The sequence below is a fragment of the Ceraceosorus guamensis genome (assembly GCF_003144195.1).
Source record: "Ceraceosorus guamensis strain MCA 4658 unplaced genomic scaffold IE81scaffold_33, whole genome shotgun sequence".
Taxonomy (NCBI): domain Eukaryota; kingdom Fungi; phylum Basidiomycota; class Exobasidiomycetes; order Ceraceosorales; family Ceraceosoraceae; genus Ceraceosorus; species Ceraceosorus guamensis.
In genome coordinates, this window is record NW_020290028.1 from 158,014 (window position 1) to 176,985 (window position 18,972).

An 18,972-nucleotide genomic window follows, 5' to 3' on the forward strand; every position below is an offset into this window, starting at 1 on the left:
CCAATAGTCACAGTTTGATTGAGTGGAAGTTGATGCGCTGCTACGAGCGATTGTAGTAGTATCGCGCGCTGGTGGTGCATATATGCTGCTGGTCACGAGCTTGATGCATGTATAGAAGACTCATCAAACTGCAAGATGACTCGATCGATCGGCATCGCATATCGTGAAAGCCGCGAATCGAGAAGTGCGAAGCGATGCTTGACTCCAACCCCGCTTGACCTGATCATTCATTTCCTCTCGCATCATCGAAGCCGCACTTTCCTCTTACCGCTAATTTGGCTGGCACGATTCTCTTGGCGCTTCAAATTACTTGCTGCTAGGCTTGCGCTTCCTCTACGTCAGCCGCCGATCAATCCCTGGATCAGCACTCCGCAGCACGCAACACACCAAATTGGCATCGCATCCGTCACTGCAGCACAATTCCCCTCCAGAGTGACAAGCAATGTCAACGTCTCCAATACCCTCGGGCACCACCACCACCACCAGCAGCAGCAGCAGCAGACCCAAAAGACTAAGAATATTGGTGGTCAGGCACGGCGAGACGGATCACAATGTCGCCGGAATCATTCAAGGACAAATAGATACGGATCTGAACGTGATTGGTAGGAAGCAAGCCGAACATGTTGCGAGAGCTTTGAGAGAAGAGAATATAGACGAGGTCTATTCGAGTCCGCTTAGACGCGCCAGGGATGTGAGTCCGAGTGGCCCTTTGCCCTAGTCGCATAGCCTTTGCGGGTTGGTACGTGTGGTGCGGCTCTGGGTCGCACGCACGCTTAGACCATCCCCTTCACCCATCGACGGATCATGTACGCGCCAACCTTCGACATCAGACGGCAGACGCAATCGTTCAAGCTCATCCCAAGCTCAACAAATCAGCATACAACTACTGGCTCGATGATAGATTGATGGAAAGGGGCTTTGGAACGCTGGAAGGAAAGAAATACGGAACGCCGGGTGCTCCGAAGCCCGACACTATCGAAGGCATTGAGCAGGGCAACGAGTGAGTGTCCGGAGCTTGCATTTCCACTCGTACTCGGTACAGGATCGCTGTGCGCTTGAAGCTGGGTCATGCACGGCGCACTCAAGAGCAAGGGAAATGATAGTCTGGAGCAGTCCGCAGGCCGCAATACGCTACGGTGAATCAGCTAAAGCCATGTGGCTACATCTATCCTTTTGCTTCTCGTCCTTTGCAGCTTCCGTGAACGTCTAGCGTCCATTCTGAACGACATCGTTCAAGGTCCAGCACCATGGGCTTCCGATTCTCTCCCTGTGGATACGCAAGCGAATCCTCAAGTCATCTCTCCCTGCTCATCAGGTTACAAAGATGGTACACGTCTAGCTCCTTTGTCCTTGTCGAATTCCAGCGCATCTTCAGGTCAACATCCTTTTGCGCCAGGTGCGGTGGCGACCCAGCAAGAGTCGCGCGTGGCCAACATCGCACCTGGCGGATACACGAACCGAGATCGGACTGTCCTGATTGTTGGGCACGGCGCTAGCATAAGTGCGATGCTTGGGTGAGCAGTCTCGCGTTCCATTTGCTGCCCAGCCCCTTCTGAACGTGCTCTTTCCTTTCAACTACCATCCTGACCTCTGTGCTTTGTCACTGTCGACACACATCAACAAAAGCGATGTGCTCTTGTCGGGCAATTATGCCTACTTGGCCCCCGCAATCTCTCGTACTAGAATATGGAATTGTTCCATCTGCGAAGCCATCGTTCGCTTGCCCCTCTTGCTGACCGATTACGATGCCCAAGAGAGGAGGCAAGTGCAAGCAGGTCATCAATCTCTGAGACGAACATGGCCTATCAGACCTCCTCATCTGAATCCACCTTCGAACAATCCAAAGGCGACGGGCGAAGGGAGCATCATCATAGAAAGATGGGCAGGTGCGCATCTCCGAGAGACCTGGAGGGGGGAGAAAGTCCGGAGCATTTCATTCTCTGCGCTGGCGATTCTTCGCATCGAAGAGACGCTGACCATTTCCTCCCCCTTTGTCCACTTTCCGCACGATGCTTGACAGACGTCAGGCACTTGCCGCAGCAGATCGATGGCGAAGGTATCACAAATGTGGACGAGGAGATTCAGAAAGCCAACTAAGCGCATCGAATGGCTTGGTTGTGAACACCACAGAATGGCAGATCGCAAAGGGCTATAGACAATCATCTTGCTCATTGTATGGTTATGATGTCGACCAATGCATCGCAAAAGTAATCTGTCTCTGGGATGTTGTGAGACTGATGCTGTGAGGGGTCGCGACGTGAAGGCAGATAGTACAAGACCGGAATAGCGTGCAAGAAGTCAAGCGGCCTGATCGCAAGACATGCGTAGAATTAGGCCAGCACGCCTTTGAGGTATAAACGAGTATGTGCACCAAAATGTTAGGCCCAGCGCTCCTGCAGCGCTCGGTTATTCAGCGAGAGGAAGCTGTTCCAAGGAGTTTGGCGTCGACACCTCTTTGGATTCAGCACCTCCATCAGCTCGAACGCCATCGCTCTGATCAGGTGCGCCTGACGCCTTGCCAGCTGCCTCATCTGCCAGCGCCGCCTCCGCCTCCGCCTCCGCAAGCCGTTCCATTTGTTCATAGCTCCTGCAGGCAGCCCACGCGAACCACAATTGAGCTCTGAGCTGCAATACGTCCGCTTTCCAGCTCTTCTGTATCCCATCTGTCATGCCTCTGAATTCTTGCGTCAATTTAAAGCACCTGTCGACGTTATGAGGAGAGATGAAATCGACGGCGACCTTGATGCAATCTGTCAAGTTGCAGACTTGGTGTGCACATCCTGCGGGAATGAACACTGCCTCGTTGGCTCGCTGATAGACCCTCCACGGCTTCACTCGATGCTTGTCGTACAGCTCGCTCAGCAAGCTTTCGTCCAAGTAAAAGTTCTGCGTGTGGATAGGATCTTGCGCTGTGCACTGTTCTGGAAATCTTTGCCGGATGAACGAACGCAACGCGTCCGAATCCTCGGCCCGAAAAAGATCCCACGCTGCACCTTGCGGGACTCCATCGGCCGAGGGAGCAGCATAGAGCATGATGTTGACAGCGTCTGCCATATCCATATGCAAGAGCGTAGATCCCTTGCCTCCAGCAGCTGCAACCACGAGTGTGAAGTAAATCAGCATCAGTCGCTGCGCTGCATTGCGTTGCATTCCGTTCCCAAGGCCCATCCAACTCACTCAAGTCTCCAGGCCAAGCGCAGTACATCTTTGGACCAAGATCAGGAGCGTTGGCGTTGGATGGGAACATTGCAGAAATGTTCCTTCGTCCATCTCTGCGTGAGAGATCAGGCGCTGGCACGGCTTCTTGAAACTCCTTGTACAGCTGGCCGAATTCGTCCGCAAAGTTGGCGCTGTCTGGCCAGTCCTGTTCGCGCCTCACGAAGTTAGAGACAAGCACACACACCTCGGCTCGACCCATCAACGCACCTTGAGCTTCCAAATGCCCTTTCCGAGGGCACCCGTCTTTTCCTCTGCGCTTTTCCCAAACGTGCTGAAAAAGTCTGAGACCATGACCTGCTTGAACGCATTCGTCTTATCGCACCGGACGATGTATGCTCGGTTGCCCTGATTTTCTTGCGCAAAACGTGCGGGACTCCAGACAGATGCTGTGATGACATTCGTGATCACCAACGGCTCCCCTCGGCTCCAAGCGGCGTGGAATGAGTCTTCCGTCAGATTGGCTGTGTCCATGTAATTGATGACAAGTGATCGAACTGGTGCACGGCCTGGGCCAGACGATACACTACTCTGATTCAAAGCTGCAGCATCAGGGTCTGTGCCCTCGCCGAGTACTTGCTCGAGTGGTCCGGGTCCACGATTGGGTTCGCCTGGTGATTGACTCGCAAGGCATTCTTTCATCGCGGTGACTTCACCTTCAAGATCTGCTCGTCGAAATCGTGTCACAGGCACCATCATGTCAAGTTCGTGATGCACTGTAGAGCCCTTCCTGTTTGCCCCAAATCTGCATTTCGCGTATGCAGGTATCTTGTTGCTTCTCCAGACCGCTTGTGCTCCCTGCTCCACTTCGGCCACTAAACGAGCCTGGCATTCCCTACACAGCTCCCTCCCGCACAGCTTGCAAAAGAAGCTGGCAGAGAAGAGGCTGGTATTGCAGGCGTCGCACGAAATCGCTTCCTTTAAGGATCGGCGACGAACTAGGCAGCCCGGCAGAGAGGCGTGCGCCAATTCTTCCTCGAGTAGAGAGAGTAAATGTTTTGCTGCAGTGATCTGCATTCGCATGGAAAACCATTTATGAGCGGCACACTAATTGTGTGGTCATAAGCGCAGCACTCACCTTTGTGACTTTGCGTATTTCCCTTGTCATCGGCAGATTGTATCCATGCCCCGGATCGGGAAATATGGCTGGCTCCTCGGGTTGTACCTCAGAGGCGAAGAAATGCTCGTTATCCACCTCTTCCCTAAGTGTACCTTGCAAGGTGCTCGGCTCCGCTTTGAGTGTAGACAATGGAGGCTTGAGATTGCCGTCGCCATCGAGAGGAAGACACCGCAGATATCTGAAGCGGCATCCATCACCTGTCAATTTCGCAATACAAGCCACGCATCTTGCAAAGTGAGAGATGGAGCGATTCTGACAGGACGTTGACTGATGCTCCCACAAATTTCCATCGATCATTTTGCGCCACTCTGTACGGAGGTAGGGGCTGTCAACGGTGCTGAAATGCCGACAAACATCGGAGATAGCCGACAGCGACTTACCGCTCCTATTGTGTGCTGGCTTGTTGGCCGGTTTCCTAGGCGACTTGGTCTTTCGATCTTCAGAGCTTGGCAAAGCCGCACTCGTAGCCGCGCCATTGCTCTTGCGCTTCGCAGGTTTCGTGCGCGACTTTGAAGGACCCGCATCATTTCTCACTGCTTCCTCAATGGGCAGGTTCAGGTTCCAGCTCAACTTTGAGTTGAGTTCACGCGCCAACACACTGGCTTTGCGCTTGCTGCCAGCAGTCGGTGTAGATAGCGGAGCCGAGGTGAGCTGACCGGACGAGCTGGGCGGCTCAACAAGCTTCACATCTTCCGAAGAGAATTGTCGCGTAGGCGGGGCTTTGCTCTTGCGATCGAGCGTGGGCGTAGCCTTTGCGTCTGAATCGTCGTCGTCATCGATGACGACCACGCCTCGCTTCCTTCCAGCCTTGCGCGGCGATACCTCGTCTTCGTCATAGTCCATCTCGCTTTCGCTGCTTACACTCAACGGCCTCAGTATCTGGGCCTCTGTATGTGCCTCCTTGCCTGTTCGACTCGAAAGCCTCGTCCGCTTGAAAGTGGAGACAAATCCTGAGCCGAGCATCGAGTGTCCAGACGACGATGGCGCTCTAACATCTCGATCTGTACGGGTCGAATCTTTGAGAGAAATGGAGCTCACGCGCGACGGGGTCATCGCTCCCTCTGATGTTTTACTTGCGTTGCTTCTGCGTGAGGGCGCTTTTGATGCGAAAGAGGACGCTTCGATCAGCTGTACTTCATCCTCATCCGATGCAGCAGAGCTGATTGCCGTGAGTGGAGAACTGCGCCTAGATGCGTCATCAAGTCGCTGATCCGCTGCGTCCCTCTGGACCGGACTGATTGAGGAGATGTCGGTGCTGGCCTCGCTAGTGCTTGCTGCTGCGGAAGCACCATTCATCTTGCTAAGTGGCGATGGCAGACCAGTTGCACGCGGGAGGGGCTGGCTGCGCAGCTTGGGCTCGACGAATGCTCGGGTGCTCATATGAAGAGGCAAGCCAGCGAAGCCGCTTCAGTGCCTGCTGCGATGGTGACGAGTCGTGGCGTTCCCAGGTCCGCGAAGTATGACTGTCGCCAGGCGGGCGGGTGCAGATTATCAGATGAATTGTAGCAAAGTGAGGCTAATACTAATGCTGCCCGAGGCAGTGTGGTGAGGTGCAGGCAATCGCAACAGTCGGCACAAGCTCTGCACACCGATCAGGACTGCTGTGGGTGATGAGCAAGAAAGGGGCTGCGAATGAGCAGTGGTCGCACGAGGGTCGATTAAGGGATGGAAGTCGTGTGCATGCTACTGGCGTGTGACAAAGTTGCCAAATATATCAAGTGGCACGGGCGGGCAGCATGTTGCATGCCTGCTGCGCGGCGGGCTTCAGCGCACGCACGCCGGCAACTGGTCACGTGATCAAACGCGCACTTCAAATAACACCTGAAATGTAGTGTGCAACAGTCCACTTTAGGTCAGTGGTTTCCAGTGCAGGGTGCGCGATATGCTCCATCCAGGGTGATGAACCCTGGATGAAAGCAGGAAGACCTCGGTTCGAGCCCGAGGAACTCCTCCTTAAACACACTGTCGAATCCCCTCTCAAGCAGCGACAGCCTCTGAAGGATCACTGGCTGCTAGCGGGTGTGCGAAGGGAGCCACCAACCAGCAGTAACAGCACGCCAGTCGAAGACAGAAGGAAGAGATGCCGGAGACCCTCGCAACTAAAAATAAAGCGAGGGCCTACGGCCCCTGATCTTTTGCACCTATCATTGCCGAACATGAGCATTCGGCGTGAGAGATCTTTTGCTTCTCCTTTGGAGTTGCATTGCCAGTCTTGGAGAGTCGGATAGGCTATAGCGTCGCGCGGGCGGCCATGCTACCCATCGATGGACGCACTCGCTCCACTTTCTATTGTGTTCGCGTCAGCTCGTCAGCATGTCCAAAGTCGGATGGCACCATGCATCCAATAAGCGCCGCTGTACCTATCGTGACGTGAATGGCGGTCCGGCGCTGGCGCGGGATGCGCGTCTTTGCGCGTGCTCCTCAGACGCGCGTTTCGCGCAGGCTGCCTAGCCCCGCCTCCCCGCCTCCCCCCACGCCACCATCCTACACTGTATGCAAACCTCGAGCCCGAGTGCGCTTCGTCGGGCATCGGTTTGGAACATCTTTCTTCGGGTGATTACGCATCCTCAAGTGCAACAGTCCCGGTGTAATCTGGGTTCCTCGATCCAATGTCGATCCACGATTCTTAGCACATGCATTCAAGTGGTGATGACAAGAGTCTTTGCCGTAGCTTCCAAGACCTCGGCTGTGGGTCTGTGGGGGAAGTTAGGGTCCTTGTTCTGCTGTTGCCATTGCTCGCCATGTCTTGGTTCAGCCTTCTTGCATCTTTCCCTCACTGCCAACCTGCTCTCTTCCGTTCCCTGTGCCGTCTCGAACTTGTACCACCAAGCCCATCCATCTCCCCAGTCAGGATTTGCCTTTGTACACCTTTCGAACCATTTCCTGGCCTGCTCGTACTTTCTGTCGTTCCACATCATTCGTGCGATGGTGCCAAGGATCTGAGCATCTTGATCCGTCTTGTTCAGAGCGTCCGCGCTACGTGTTCTGCGAGCTGCTCGCGATTCCAGCCAGATGTCCGCCGACCACAAAGCAGCGGCATTGGGGTATTCTTGCAGTCCTCTCGCTATCAAAGCTTTCGCTTGGGGCGCATTTCCGCTCCTCTCCTCCACTCGGGCAGCTTCCACCCAGATAGACACCTTGTCCTCTGCCTTTGACAAGCGCGCCTTCTCTAGCAGCGCGCGAGCCCGAATGGAGAGACCAGCACGTTCCTCTAATCGACTCGCATTGATCCAAAGCGGAGTGCTGGATGGACAGGCTCGCAAACCCGCGGATAGAGCTTCCCTTGCAGCTCTGAGATGCGCATTATCAGTTCCAGGCGGTGTGGTAACTTCAACCAGCTGAGCATGCATGAGGTGCAGTTTCCAGAAGGAAGGAAACACCTTGATCGCTTGCTTGACCAGATCCAACGAGTCTGCAAGCTGTCCTTCTTCTCGTGCAAATACTGCGCTTTTGAGCCAGACCCTCTGACTGTTCACCTCTTGCCTCGCACGCTGCAAGAGCATAGCCGCTGCCTGTTTCTGACCATTTTCGGCTTCCAGCTTCGCAGCAGCCAGAGAGATCTCCTCGGAGCCCAGGTTCTTCTCGAAGGCGCGAATGAGCACCTGTCTTGCGCCGGCCACATCTTTTTGCCCTTGCCACTTCTCCTTGGCGTAGATGAGCCACAGCGTCTCGGCTTTGGGACACATGGTGACTGCCCTTTCTAAGATTGCTTCTAGCGAATCCGTCGTGCCGTATTTGCGCTCCACGTCCACCGCGATCCTCCAGATGCTCTGTCGATCTGGATACTCACGCAGCGTGAAGGCGAGAATAGCGCGCGCAGTCTCGACGTTGCCATGTTCCAAGCAGGCCTGAGCATCTTCTACCCAAACTGTGCGCCGATCTTCCTCTTCCACGTCGATGGTGATCGTGGCCTTGACGATAGCCGCACAACTCATGGGGCTACCTTCGCGCTCGACTCTCTCAGCTTCTTTGAGCCACTGGTCTCTGGACAAGACAGCGCCAGCCTTCTGCAAGCGCTTGACAGCCGTCGAAAGAGTTCTGTCCAGCAAAGTCTGCGTCTCATCGACAGGCTTGCCTTGATCGGCATTCGTCTGCTCAATCAGCCTTGCAGCAGCTATCCAGATCTCGTGACTACTCGGTAGCGCCTTGCGAGCCTCGTTCAGCACCTTTTGTGCTTCTTCTGGAGACGAGAGGCGAGCGAAGGCAAGCCATAGATCCACAGATCCAGGGACTGCAGTGACCGCACCGCTGAGCAGAATCCTTGCATCCTCGTGAGACTCTTCCAAGTTGACGAGCTCCTTCCACAGTTTGATAGAATTGGGGACATATTCCAAACTCTTCCTCAACACTCTCTTTTTGCTGTTGGAATCTGTTTCGAGCTCTGTAGCCTTCAGCCAGATCTTGACAGAGGTCGTGAGTCCAGCTGCGATTGACTTTGCCAGAATGACTTTGGCATTGTCGCGCGTGTTCAGCCTAGCAGATTCCAGCCAAACATCTTCCGACAACTTGCACTGTTCACATCCTTGCGCGATGACCTTTCTTGCTGTCACCATCTTACCGGCCACTTCTTCCAGTCTTGCAGCTGCGATCCATCCAGGGGCGTGTTTTGGGTTCGTTTTTATTACGCTATCAAGCAACGCCCTGGCTTTCTTGATATCTCCAATTTCAGCGCTGCTTTTGATCTCCGTTCCCGCCAGACCTGTCAAGTATCCTTGCGTGTCGATTGAAGAAGCGGTGCCTAGTGTCGATTGGGTGCCATCGGACGTGCGACTGCTCGAACCTGCTTGATCCAGGTTGTGGGAGAAAATCTTGTTCCTCGCCTCTCCGATCTCTGTTAAGCTCGTCATGGCGCCATTGAGAGTAGATGATGTGCCATTGCTGTTCATTTGCTCTTCGCTCAGCGCCTGCTCGGTCATGTTACGGTCCCGATTCATGAGCAGCACGCTGTCCGGTACGTTGTACGTCTTGTCGTTTCCAGCTCGAGCAGCCGCCGCCTTCCTCCTCTTTCCCGTCAGGTTACCGGCTTCTGGCAAAGCGCTCCAGTCATCGTCGCTCATTGTTGACAAATTGCGCTTGAGATCCGCGAATTGAGCCTGAATCTTTGGTCTTTCTATACGCAGCTTTTCCAGCTCTGCCTTTTCTCTTGCCTCCCTTTGCTTCCTTCTCCTGGCATCCATCTTATCATCGATGTTGGCCCAAATACTATCGGCTTCCTCATCATCACGCTCATACACCGTCCCTGCAAATAGACCAGTCTCGTTCTCTGGATCTTGATCTTCATTCGTGTCTTCCTCCTGCAGTGTCTCTTCTCCACGACGCGCACGGGCTGCATTGATCGTCTCTAGGCTCGGACCCTCACGGGCTGGACCAATGTCTGACCGAGTGGTGAAGCCTGATGCGCCTCGGCCCAGGCCCGCAACATAATTGGGTGGCGGCGCCTGTACAACGAGAAGCACAGAGGAAAGCGCAGCAGCGAGTGGCGACAAGTTAGAGCCTGCCCGGTAGGCAGCGGGATACGCAGCACGACTCACCTGGGTCAAGAATGCCAGCTTGTTGTTCACAGAAGCCATCTTCGCGAACTGGATTCTTGGCGCCCTGTGCGGATTAAGTGATCATCGACGACGTGATGATCGTGGTATGAGCTGGTTTTAGGGATGGAGATGTTGGATTCGCAGCTCAGCGCTGAACAGTCACAGTCACCAGTCACGATCGAGTGAGCGTGCTGTGAACTCATGACAGAGCTGCATTTCGATGCACATGCAGGGCAGCGTGTACGCGTCCCACCCACCCCTACCTGCAGCATGCATTCTTCCTACTTTTGAAACGTGATGAGTCTGCTGCGCCTTCACGATGACAGTCTTGACTCCTCATATCTCCCTTCCACCACCGACATCCAAGGGAACATCCACAGCAGCTGTCGAAAGCTTCGTTCATTGCAGTCATTGGTTGAAATCGCAGCTTTCCCCTCGGACAGCATTCAAGAAAAGCGATTCCGACTCACGCGCAGTGCAAAGTCCAACTTCATTTACAAACGACCTGCAAGTCTTGGACAAGGATGTCAGCTGTGAGCAACATTATCCGCTCAATTCCTTCGGGATGCTACAACGCATGCTGACGTCTACACACACTCCCTTCGTGAGCGCAGCCCGTCAATCCAAAGCCTTTCCTGCAGCAACAGATGGGCAAGCCCGTGCTGGTTCGTTTGAAGTGGGGCATGGAGTACAAAGGTTTCTTGGTATCTACGGACAATTATATGAACTTCCAAGTGGGTTCTCGCTCGCTCGCTCTGCGCTTGGTCTGCTGCACGCGGGACTTCGGAGAGCTGATTGGTTGAGATCGCCGTTCTCTTTGCTTGCTTATCCTCAGCTTCAAAATACGGAAGAGTTCCAAGATGGAAGGTCGAATGGAATGCTGGGTGAGGTCTTCATTAGGTGAGCTGCGCTGCTGTTGTCTTCGCTGCAGACATTGGGTTTGCTTGTACATCTCGCTGCATCTCTCATCGGGACGGACGTCCTCATTTGCGTTCAGCGCGGCATCGCTGAACATCTCATCTGCACCCTTCGCGACAGGTGCAATAACGTCCTATACCTGAGGGAGCTGGGAGATGGCGGATCATAGGCGTCGAATATTGTCATCGATCGCTCGCAAAAGTCGATGAGGCGATCTCAGATAGATACGAAATGCGACCATCACACTTCGAATCATTGGCTGGAGCCAGGCTGGCTGATTGTATGCAGTTGGGACTAGTTCTAGAAGCTCGAGATATCGACAAAAGTACAGAGAGTTCGCGAACGATTTGGAAGATTCATAGAGAGCGAGAAATCAGAGATAAGTGCCTCCGTACGGTCTCGGCACTCAACATCCCATCCTGCAGCAAGGGTTGCGTGCAAGGCCATCACCAAGCTTGAGAGTGCTGTCGACGGAAGTCAGCGGCACTCTGCCTTTCTACATGCTATGCAAGCTTGGGATCTTCACGAGGAGAGACAAGCATGCCAGACGCTCTTGCTGGCTGCTAACGCAAGCTTAGAGCATGATCGTGGAGTAGAACCTCGCTAGCTGATCCTGCTTCTCACGCGCCAGACGCTCTTCTTCGTTGTACCGGACGTTATCCTCCGCAATGGCGTCGACGTGAGTGACAAGATCGATGTTTGCCTGTGCATCAGATGATTAAGCGATGGCTCATCGTCAACCGCTGGCTCTGTCAGCCTTGCAAGGCACCAGAGACTTACAGCTGGGATGATACGGGTCTTGAGCTTCAGTCTGAAGAGGATATAGAAAGCAAAGCAGAGCAAAGGTGGAAGGTAGCTAGAGATCAAAATGCCAGCGTCGAATTTGTGAATCACCTCCCAGCCAGAGACGATGGTCAAGGTGGTCGTCATGCCCATCACGAACCACGCGCCAGTAAGCTGTCAAGAGGCGTCACAAGCGAGGAGAAGGGAGGGGTGGCCAAAAGGGTGAGCACGCCGACCATTGGAAGGCTGAGTTCTGCGTACTCACCGCACCAACCGCGGTGAAGGGCAAAGATTCGTGTGCCATGCCCTGGGCTTTCATTCCTGCTCTGAATCGGATGTATGCAAAAGCAATCGCCCACCATCCCATCATTGCGCTGATGGCCGAAAGTCGTTGCAGGAAGCTGTGAGTCCACATAGAATGTGTACATCAGCCTGCAAGTTCTCACTATTGTAGCCCGCGAAGCGGTTCGGTCTTTTGCATCCTTGGCTGTGACGAGTAGTTGCAACTAGCACTCACGTAAAAAAGTCGTTGGCACCGAAAATATCGCCTAGGAAACAGATACTTGCAAGGACGCAGGCTGCCAAGACGCAAGTCCAAGGCAGGCCATACGGAGTGACATACTTGAACTGCTTTGGAGCATATCCTTTCTGGGCCAAGCTATACAACGAGCGAGAGGCGACGTAGAGAGTGGCGCAGCCTGCCGATATGGTTGCTGCAACGATGGCCGCGTTCATCTTCCAGGCGCCATCACCAGTGTCCAAAAAGTCTCGATCTGAGCTGCGAAGACTTTCAAACACGAAGCACGAATGAAGGGCCGTGTAACTCACGAGGTGTGGAAAAGCTTCATTGTCCCAATTTGATGGCAAGCCTTGAACATCAGAGGGCGCTCTTCCGAAGGGGCCAGATATACTTACTGTGTATGCGCGCATGCTCCATAGCGATGATGAAGGCCGAGGTACCTTTATGCTCCGTCACGAGAGCCGGATCGTCCGCAGGAACTACCATGCCCAGCACAAAGCTGTGGACAAGCGTCATGCCAGTGAGTCGACTCTTGAGTATCTGTGCTTGAGCAACCATGACCCAGCTCACGTGATTCCAATGTACACGAAACAGATCCTCATCTTGACGATGCCCAGAGCCTTTGGAAGAACCCTTCGAGGATTCCTCGTCTCTGCTGCTGCTAGCGCCAAAAGTCTGTCGAGAGACGATCAGAGAGAAGAGGATGATCACGTCATTGAGCCGGCAGTAAACTCACTCAATGCCCTGAACGGTCCAGTGTAAAGGGCAGTCGGTGTGAGCGATATCGGTGCCGTCTTGTAGCTCCTACTTTTCCTACTCACACTCATGCTGAATGCAGCTTGGATGGTCGCGCTGAGCACGCCAGCCAACCTGCCGAGCGGACCATCAATCTTGTAGTCTCTGATCGGCGCATATGGGGGTTCCCAATACTTGAAACGAATCACTTTGGCGTTGGGGCCAGCTCCAGCTGCTATCGCGATGCAGATGAAGAAGCAGACTACCCTGTTGAACATAACCAGATCCGACGCTCAGCATTTGCTTGTCAACGCTTGGAATCCAGGGTCAAGGCATCGCCACTTACAGTGCGAAAAGCTTGCCAAGAGAGAACCACATCCTGCAAAATGAAACGCAAAATGCACTGCTTCGATGCTACCTGTCTATCTTCGCCTAGGCCAATGTCACTCACTCGCATTCTCCATACAGCCTAGCGGGAAGACAGTTGATGGACAGGACGGTGACCAAGCCCAGTATCATGAAGAGGGCAGGTGCAAAATCCGTCCAATATCCTACCATGACCGACAAAGCGTTGATCTCTGCTGCCAGCGTGAAGCATGCATTCAGCATGATATTCCTGCGCGGCAACGGACGGCCAGATGGTGTGAGCGAGGAGAATCGCCCAATCACGAGTCAAGCTTCTGGATGAGGCTATGCTCACCAACCGATCACGGCAGACAATGCAGGATCGACGAAGCGGCCAGCCAATCGAATGTGGCCTCCGTTGAGCGGCAAGAAGCTGATCATCTCCCCGCTGTAATTTAAGGGTGGAACCGCAAAGGAGAGAGCATTCAGCTTGGAGGTCGGAGGCTTTCTGACACGTCAAACATACAGGCAATTCATGAGAAGCCACACGGTGAGGCTCATGATCATGTACCCGATCAAGAGTCCCAAAGGTCCAGCATGGGCAAGTATGCCGCCCGTACCGAGCCAGATCCCTACTCCAACAGCGTGTCCCCACGAGATGAAAGTGACGTGTCTAGGCTTAAACTCTCTATGCAGCTCGTGCGTTCCGTAGTCCGCTCGACTGTCTGCTCCAAGGAAGGGCAAAGGTGCGGTAGCGACGCAAGCTGTGGGTCTGTCGCGATCGGAATCAGCACGTCCTGCCCGACTAGAGGTACCAGACACGCTGTTGGGGGCTGCAGCGTGGGGTGATTGAAGTGCACCTTCACCACCTTCGGCCCGAGTTCGACTGCTCTCAGCTGCACCATACGCTGGCACTTCGATGGCGTCGTTCATGTCCAAGTAAGACTTTTCTTCTTGACCGTTGACGTAGTTGGGAGAGGTATGAGCTGCGGGAGGATAGGCTGGTAAGCCCCTCGCTCTCATCTCCATCGTCTCGGATGACTTGCGACATGGCGACGCGAAAGCAAAGTTGAGGTAGTGATCGTCCGACATGCTGCTGGCGTTGCTTTCGCTGCTCTCGTGTCGTTAGAGGACCTGCAGTGGGAGGCAAGGGGAGCGTAGGGAACGCAGGGAGCAGGAGAGGGGATGGGTGACACGACAGGATTCTGCGAGAATAGCGGGGCCAGCAGCAGGGATGAAGTGCGCATAAGGGCAGCGACGCTTTGACGACCTTGTACGCGTTGAGCTAGGCCTCTAGCTTTATTCACAATTAACATTGACTCACAATTGCAGTGAGCAGAGGCAGTCTCTGACGGACGAGCGGAATTCGAAAAGCGGGGACTCAAAGTTGAGCTCGAGTTTGAGTCACTTGATGTGTCCATCGATGGATGTTAACCACTTTGGTCATTCTCGATTGAACGCTGGCACATGGATTTACATTCAATTAAGATTCTGCAGCGGTTGGATGCGCGCTTTGTCGGTCTGTGGAGACTTTGAATCAAGAATGTCTGCTCATGTGCCATACGACCTTGTGTATACATCATCTGTATCAGCTCAAACGTATGTAGCTGTTGTGAGGAGCAGACTTTTGACTACAGTGCGCAAAGTACCTCATTTGACCGCCAAATGGTCGTTGCACGAAGCGCGCCTCAACCTGATTACTACTGTTGCCGCGTCCCAAATTGTGTAATCGCACTTGATGAGATTCTGATTCGAGGGTGGAGATTCTGTAACATTTGAGAGCGTAGAGCAAAGCTTTCTCTTCGATTGGGAGCATCCTGGACATAGACATGTACAGCCATAAGTTTGAATGCTAACGAGTCGCAGCTGGTCCGACGCGAACAAGGTCTTGTATCTGTATGTCTGAGGAACAGGAGTGCCCTCTCGAGGCGTGCTCATCTGCGAATGGCGCAATAAAGAGGCTGTACTCGCACGTACAGGGGTCAGGGTGGTATATGTATCCGTCCTGCTTATCATTGTATGGCACGTGCTGCGCGAATAAAGAATCAAGACTCAAGACTCAAGACTCGAGCGAGTCGTGAATTGAGTCAGTAGTGAGTCTTGAGTTTGAGTGTCATGTCGAAATTCGTGATTGGATGTGAGTGTCGAATGCGGTCCAAAAGTCACACTTGTGAGGTTGTGACTGCGGTTGCACTCACGACTCGACGCATCAGCGGGCTCGAAGATCGCTGTGCAGCAGGAGAACGAGCACACCTGTGAGCTGCGGGCTGCGGCACCGAGGGGCTACAATAATAACTCAGCCGTGATTCGTGATTGGTCAGTTTCATCTATGCTTTGGGTTCCGCTTCCGCGCGGTCGCAAAATCACGCTGGCTCATCGTTGCGTGGCCGGAAATCTGCGCTTCTTGAAGACGATTGAAGTTCAGTACACGCTACCGCAATAAGTCAAAGTAACATCACGAGCACGGAGGAGATTGTCGGGTGAGCTCTAGCTGCGATGAGACATTCACGAGTGTCTGCTACATGGCATAGCGGTACCTAAATGTTGCGCACAGCCATGCCCGCGCATCCATCTCCATACGTATATCCGTCGTAGGTAATATGCGCGTCGGCCCATTCCATCCCAGCCAAGCGAAGCCAGAACCATGGACCAGTTTGGTGCAGACGACATGTCCTACTCGATCGGCCCCGCGTAGAGTCAAACTATACCAACACTCTGAACAACTTCCACGCACGCACAGCTTGGCTCGTTTTGTGATCGAACAACCGCTCCTCGTTATTCGGGGGTACAGGTACAGAAGAGAAGCGTGGTCGCATGAGTAGAGCAAGGGAAGTTACAACCGATTTGTCACACGTCAGGACGGGACCCATGAATTGGCCGCTCTGATCGGCTGTTAAAAAAGATCATATCAAGATAGGCTTGCTGCAACGCGCGCGTCCCGTCCAATCGAGTGCTGAAAAGATGACATTAGGTCAAGTCTCACTTGCAAGGCCAAAATGGTCAAGGGAAACCAAAAGTCGTAGCCGATGCGTGTTTGTTTCGTGATGGTGACGTACGAATCCGCGTTGCGCAGCTGCCAAAGCACATTCACATGCAGTCAGGTCGTTCCAAGTTTGGCGGTTGCGCGCGGCAAGCCCCTCGAATGCAAGGTTCTGATAGCGTGTAGGCAGGCATGCAGCTCTCCTCAAGCGCTAGAGGGCACAGGCCCCCCTTCTTCCTCCGGCCTCGTCTGGTTCACCGCATCAGCTCGTTTCATCATGCTCTCCACCGCCCTCGCAGCGCTCTTCTCAGCCCTCAACTTGGCAGCCGCGCGCAGTGATTCGACATACACCTGAAATTTGGTGAGCCTAGAGCAGCGTTGATGCAAAGCCACCGTGTCAGTCGTGAAGATTCCCCCGCTGGTGAACACCATCGATACTCACTCTGCAAGCAACCACTGGCTCTTTGTTTGCCAATTCTGAAGCGCTTTAGCATGATTGTTGCCTTTGGGACTGTAAAGCAAGCGCATCGGCTCTCGCAACGCATTGTGTTCTTCCAGCTCCTTCTCAATCGTAGCCACTCTGCGAAGGCAAGCCTCGAGTTGCTCCTCTTCCTTGAGCGTGCTTTGCGTGGTCGGTGCGATAGGCGCCTTCCAGTCGTTGATGTAGATGCGTTCGTTTGCGTGGACACCAGCAGTCCCTGCGCTCGAAAAGACGCTGGACCCACCCGACGTGCCCTTCACAGACAGACCTGGTGAGCCATTGGCGGTACCAGGTGCCAGTGAAGCTGCAGCGTCTGTCCAATTTTGAAACAGAGACCCGCCAATTTTCGCTCGCCCCGATCGTCCAGAGCGACCGCTTCGAATGCTGCGGTTATCGCTCGCGACTGCGCTCGCAGATGAGCCGGCAGCCTGGTTGCGCGACGAGGCGGTGAGCGTAGAGTAGATGCTGGCGTCGGGAGGGGCAGAGCCCAAACGCGCAGGAGTGGCTTGTGTCACGCTCAGCGAGTCCATCGACCCCAAGCTGCCCGCATGACTTGGACGACCGTGCACACTCTGTGCCATGGATTCGCGCGGTTCATCGTCCAGCGTACCGCGCTCGCCATCCTCCTCATCGTCGAAATCGTACTGGCTCTTAGGCAGCACCTTGTTCCAGCCGTACTCCATGTTGCCAACAGCACCTCCCAAAGGCTCTCTGCTTTGTCGGGCGGCCCAGTAGTTACAGGTGGACACCCACTCTTGCACCAGCTCTTCATGTCCGGCTTGATAGAAGTACACGCCACCAGTAGGCAACGTCAAAGCCAAGACGTGGGGTCGTGCACGGTTGTATCCAGGCGGAGGCAGCGCATTCGCCAGGGTGTGGGCCAAGGAGAAGTCCCCAAGCGGTGTAGCATTGGACAACCAATTGCCTCCTCCAACTGCAGTGGCAGCTTTGGAAGTAGAACCGCTGACGGCGCCAAAGCGAAATACGGAAAACAGACCCTTTTGTACAACGACAAAGACTTCGAGCCAATTCTTGTCTTTTGCGCGTCTCTGCGGGCCTTCCCAATAATGCTTTCGGTTCAGCATGCCTTCTTTGGCCCAGGGTGGACCCATGAGCGCCAGCTCCTCGTCACTCAGCTCGTCATCTTTCAAGCTGGCATCGCTCGTGGCGTCGTCCTCGTCATTCGCCTCCTTGACAATGCTGTGAGAAAGCGTGTTTGCGAAGCCCAAGGTCAAAGGCGTTGCGCGTTCCGCAGCGGCGCTAGAGACCGGAAATTGACTATTTGGCGAGCTCAGTGCGGAGCTAGCAGGTGTCAAGCCGCTCTCCGCAAATGATCGAGATTCGAAGCTGCTCGGCGTCAAGCTCAGGTTGTCTTCGCTTCGAAGCAGCGTAGAACTGCTGGTGCCAAGTAAGCCTTGGATTCCCCGAATACTACCGCGTTTGAGCGCGCTCACACGCTCGGAACCAATGGTGAGCGTGTTGCCGCCTCGAAGGGTTCGGCGCTGAGCTCCGGTGAGCATGGGGCTGAGAGCATCCTTGCTTTCCGCAGTAGGCAGTCTAATCTGGTCGCTTTTGACCGCCGCATATATTTCCTGCAACGGGGAGCAGATGGTACGCGTGAGCTCAAGGACGTTTCGACAAGCTGAACCACATCGCGGTCATTCACCTTGAGCAGACCTTCAAGCTCCACTTCCCAAGCTCGTGACCTGGCTGCGGTGTGACCCTCTAGGCTCGACTTCTTGCCGATACTTTGCGCCGCTCCAGACGCGGATGGCGGGTATTTGCCAGATGTCGAGTCACCACCCGCGCCGACAGTGTGCGAGCTTCCAGTCGCAGCAGCGTGATATCCTGCCGACTTGACGCTGCTACCGCTTTTTGAGGGTTTGCGTTTGAGGCTCGAAGAGCCTAGCGCATCTGAAGGCGTACCGACTCCCGACGAACTGTCAATGGTGACATTGAGACTGCTTCTAGAGTCGTCTGCATTTGGATGACCGCTCGTCGAAGTGAAGCTTTCGTTCCGTGCACTTTCGCTGATGGCAGAGAGCGTGTTGCGCACAAATTGGTTGCGTGTCATCCTCTCGACAATATCAGCGACGTGAAGATCGGTGTTGAGCAGGAGCAAGGAGAAGACGAGCGAATGCACCACGTCCGCGCTCGTGTAGAGCGGCAAGGGGTTGCAAGCCCAGAATCGTTCGCTGAACGCAAAAAGGATTCGGTCCACCTGTTGCGTCTCTGCGCGGAGGAAGAGCTTGTCGCACAGCTTTCGAAACGCATCGTCCACGCGAAGTCCGGTAAAGTCAAAATTGGTCATGTAGAGCGATCTCGCCGTCGACTTGACCAATC

The 18,972-nt window shown here is 54.3% G+C and overlaps 6 protein-coding genes across 6 annotated transcripts; 2 read left to right on the top strand and 4 right to left on the bottom strand.

Moving 5' to 3' along the window:
• Positions 1-139: 139 nt before the first annotated feature.
• On the top strand, positions 140-2,204 carry IE81DRAFT_323803 (phosphoglycerate mutase-like protein). The gene is made up of 5 exons (XM_025514057.1): positions 140-691; positions 831-1,000; positions 1,194-1,514; positions 1,627-1,886; positions 2,021-2,204. The coding sequence occupies exons 1-5, from the start codon at positions 443-445 to the stop codon at positions 2,095-2,097; spliced, it is 1,077 nt and encodes a 358-aa protein (XP_025369313.1). The 5' UTR covers positions 140-442; the 3' UTR covers positions 2,098-2,204.
• On the bottom strand, positions 2,152-6,000 carry IE81DRAFT_302587 (hypothetical protein). The gene is made up of 5 exons (XM_025512256.1): positions 4,717-6,000; positions 4,295-4,644; positions 3,427-4,227; positions 3,178-3,364; positions 2,152-3,092 (listed from the first exon to the last, which is right to left on the bottom strand). The coding sequence occupies exons 1-5, from the start codon at positions 5,714-5,716 to the stop codon at positions 2,407-2,409; spliced, it is 3,024 nt and encodes a 1,007-aa protein (XP_025369314.1). The 5' UTR covers positions 5,717-6,000; the 3' UTR covers positions 2,152-2,406.
• Positions 6,001-6,817: 817 nt separating this feature from the next.
• Positions 6,818-10,042, bottom strand: IE81DRAFT_302591 (putative pre-mRNA splicing factor prp1). The gene is made up of 2 exons (XM_025512257.1): positions 9,868-10,042; positions 6,818-9,774 (listed from the first exon to the last, which is right to left on the bottom strand). The coding sequence occupies exons 1-2, from the start codon at positions 9,904-9,906 to the stop codon at positions 6,976-6,978; spliced, it is 2,838 nt and encodes a 945-aa protein (XP_025369315.1). The 5' UTR covers positions 9,907-10,042; the 3' UTR covers positions 6,818-6,975.
• A 349-nt stretch (positions 10,043-10,391) lies between these two features.
• IE81DRAFT_347725 (putative small nuclear ribonucleo protein F) lies at positions 10,392-10,954 on the top strand (the record flags this gene model as incomplete). Its single annotated transcript, XM_025516186.1, has 4 exons — positions 10,392-10,400; positions 10,482-10,601; positions 10,703-10,767; positions 10,906-10,954. The coding sequence occupies 4 exons, from the start codon at positions 10,392-10,394 to the stop codon at positions 10,952-10,954; spliced, it is 243 nt and encodes an 80-aa protein (XP_025369316.1).
• Positions 10,955-11,359: 405 nt separating this feature from the next.
• On the bottom strand, positions 11,360-14,101 carry IE81DRAFT_357556 (putative general amino acid permease; the record flags this gene model as incomplete). Its single annotated transcript, XM_025516695.1, has 13 exons — positions 11,360-11,488; positions 11,566-11,742; positions 11,834-11,969; positions 12,086-12,303; positions 12,397-12,410; positions 12,484-12,587; positions 12,659-12,763; positions 12,825-12,832; positions 12,910-13,090; positions 13,170-13,202; positions 13,275-13,439; positions 13,524-13,616; positions 13,695-14,101. The coding sequence occupies 13 exons, from the start codon at positions 14,099-14,101 to the stop codon at positions 11,360-11,362; spliced, it is 1,770 nt and encodes a 589-aa protein (XP_025369317.1).
• Positions 14,102-16,352: 2,251 nt separating this feature from the next.
• IE81DRAFT_290723 (hypothetical protein) lies at positions 16,353-18,940 on the bottom strand (the record flags this gene model as incomplete). Its single annotated transcript, XM_025511865.1, has 4 exons — positions 16,353-16,515; positions 16,591-16,851; positions 17,164-17,907; positions 18,486-18,940. The coding sequence occupies 4 exons, from the start codon at positions 18,938-18,940 to the stop codon at positions 16,353-16,355; spliced, it is 1,623 nt and encodes a 540-aa protein (XP_025369318.1).
• Between the last annotated feature and the right edge of the window lie 32 nt (positions 18,941-18,972).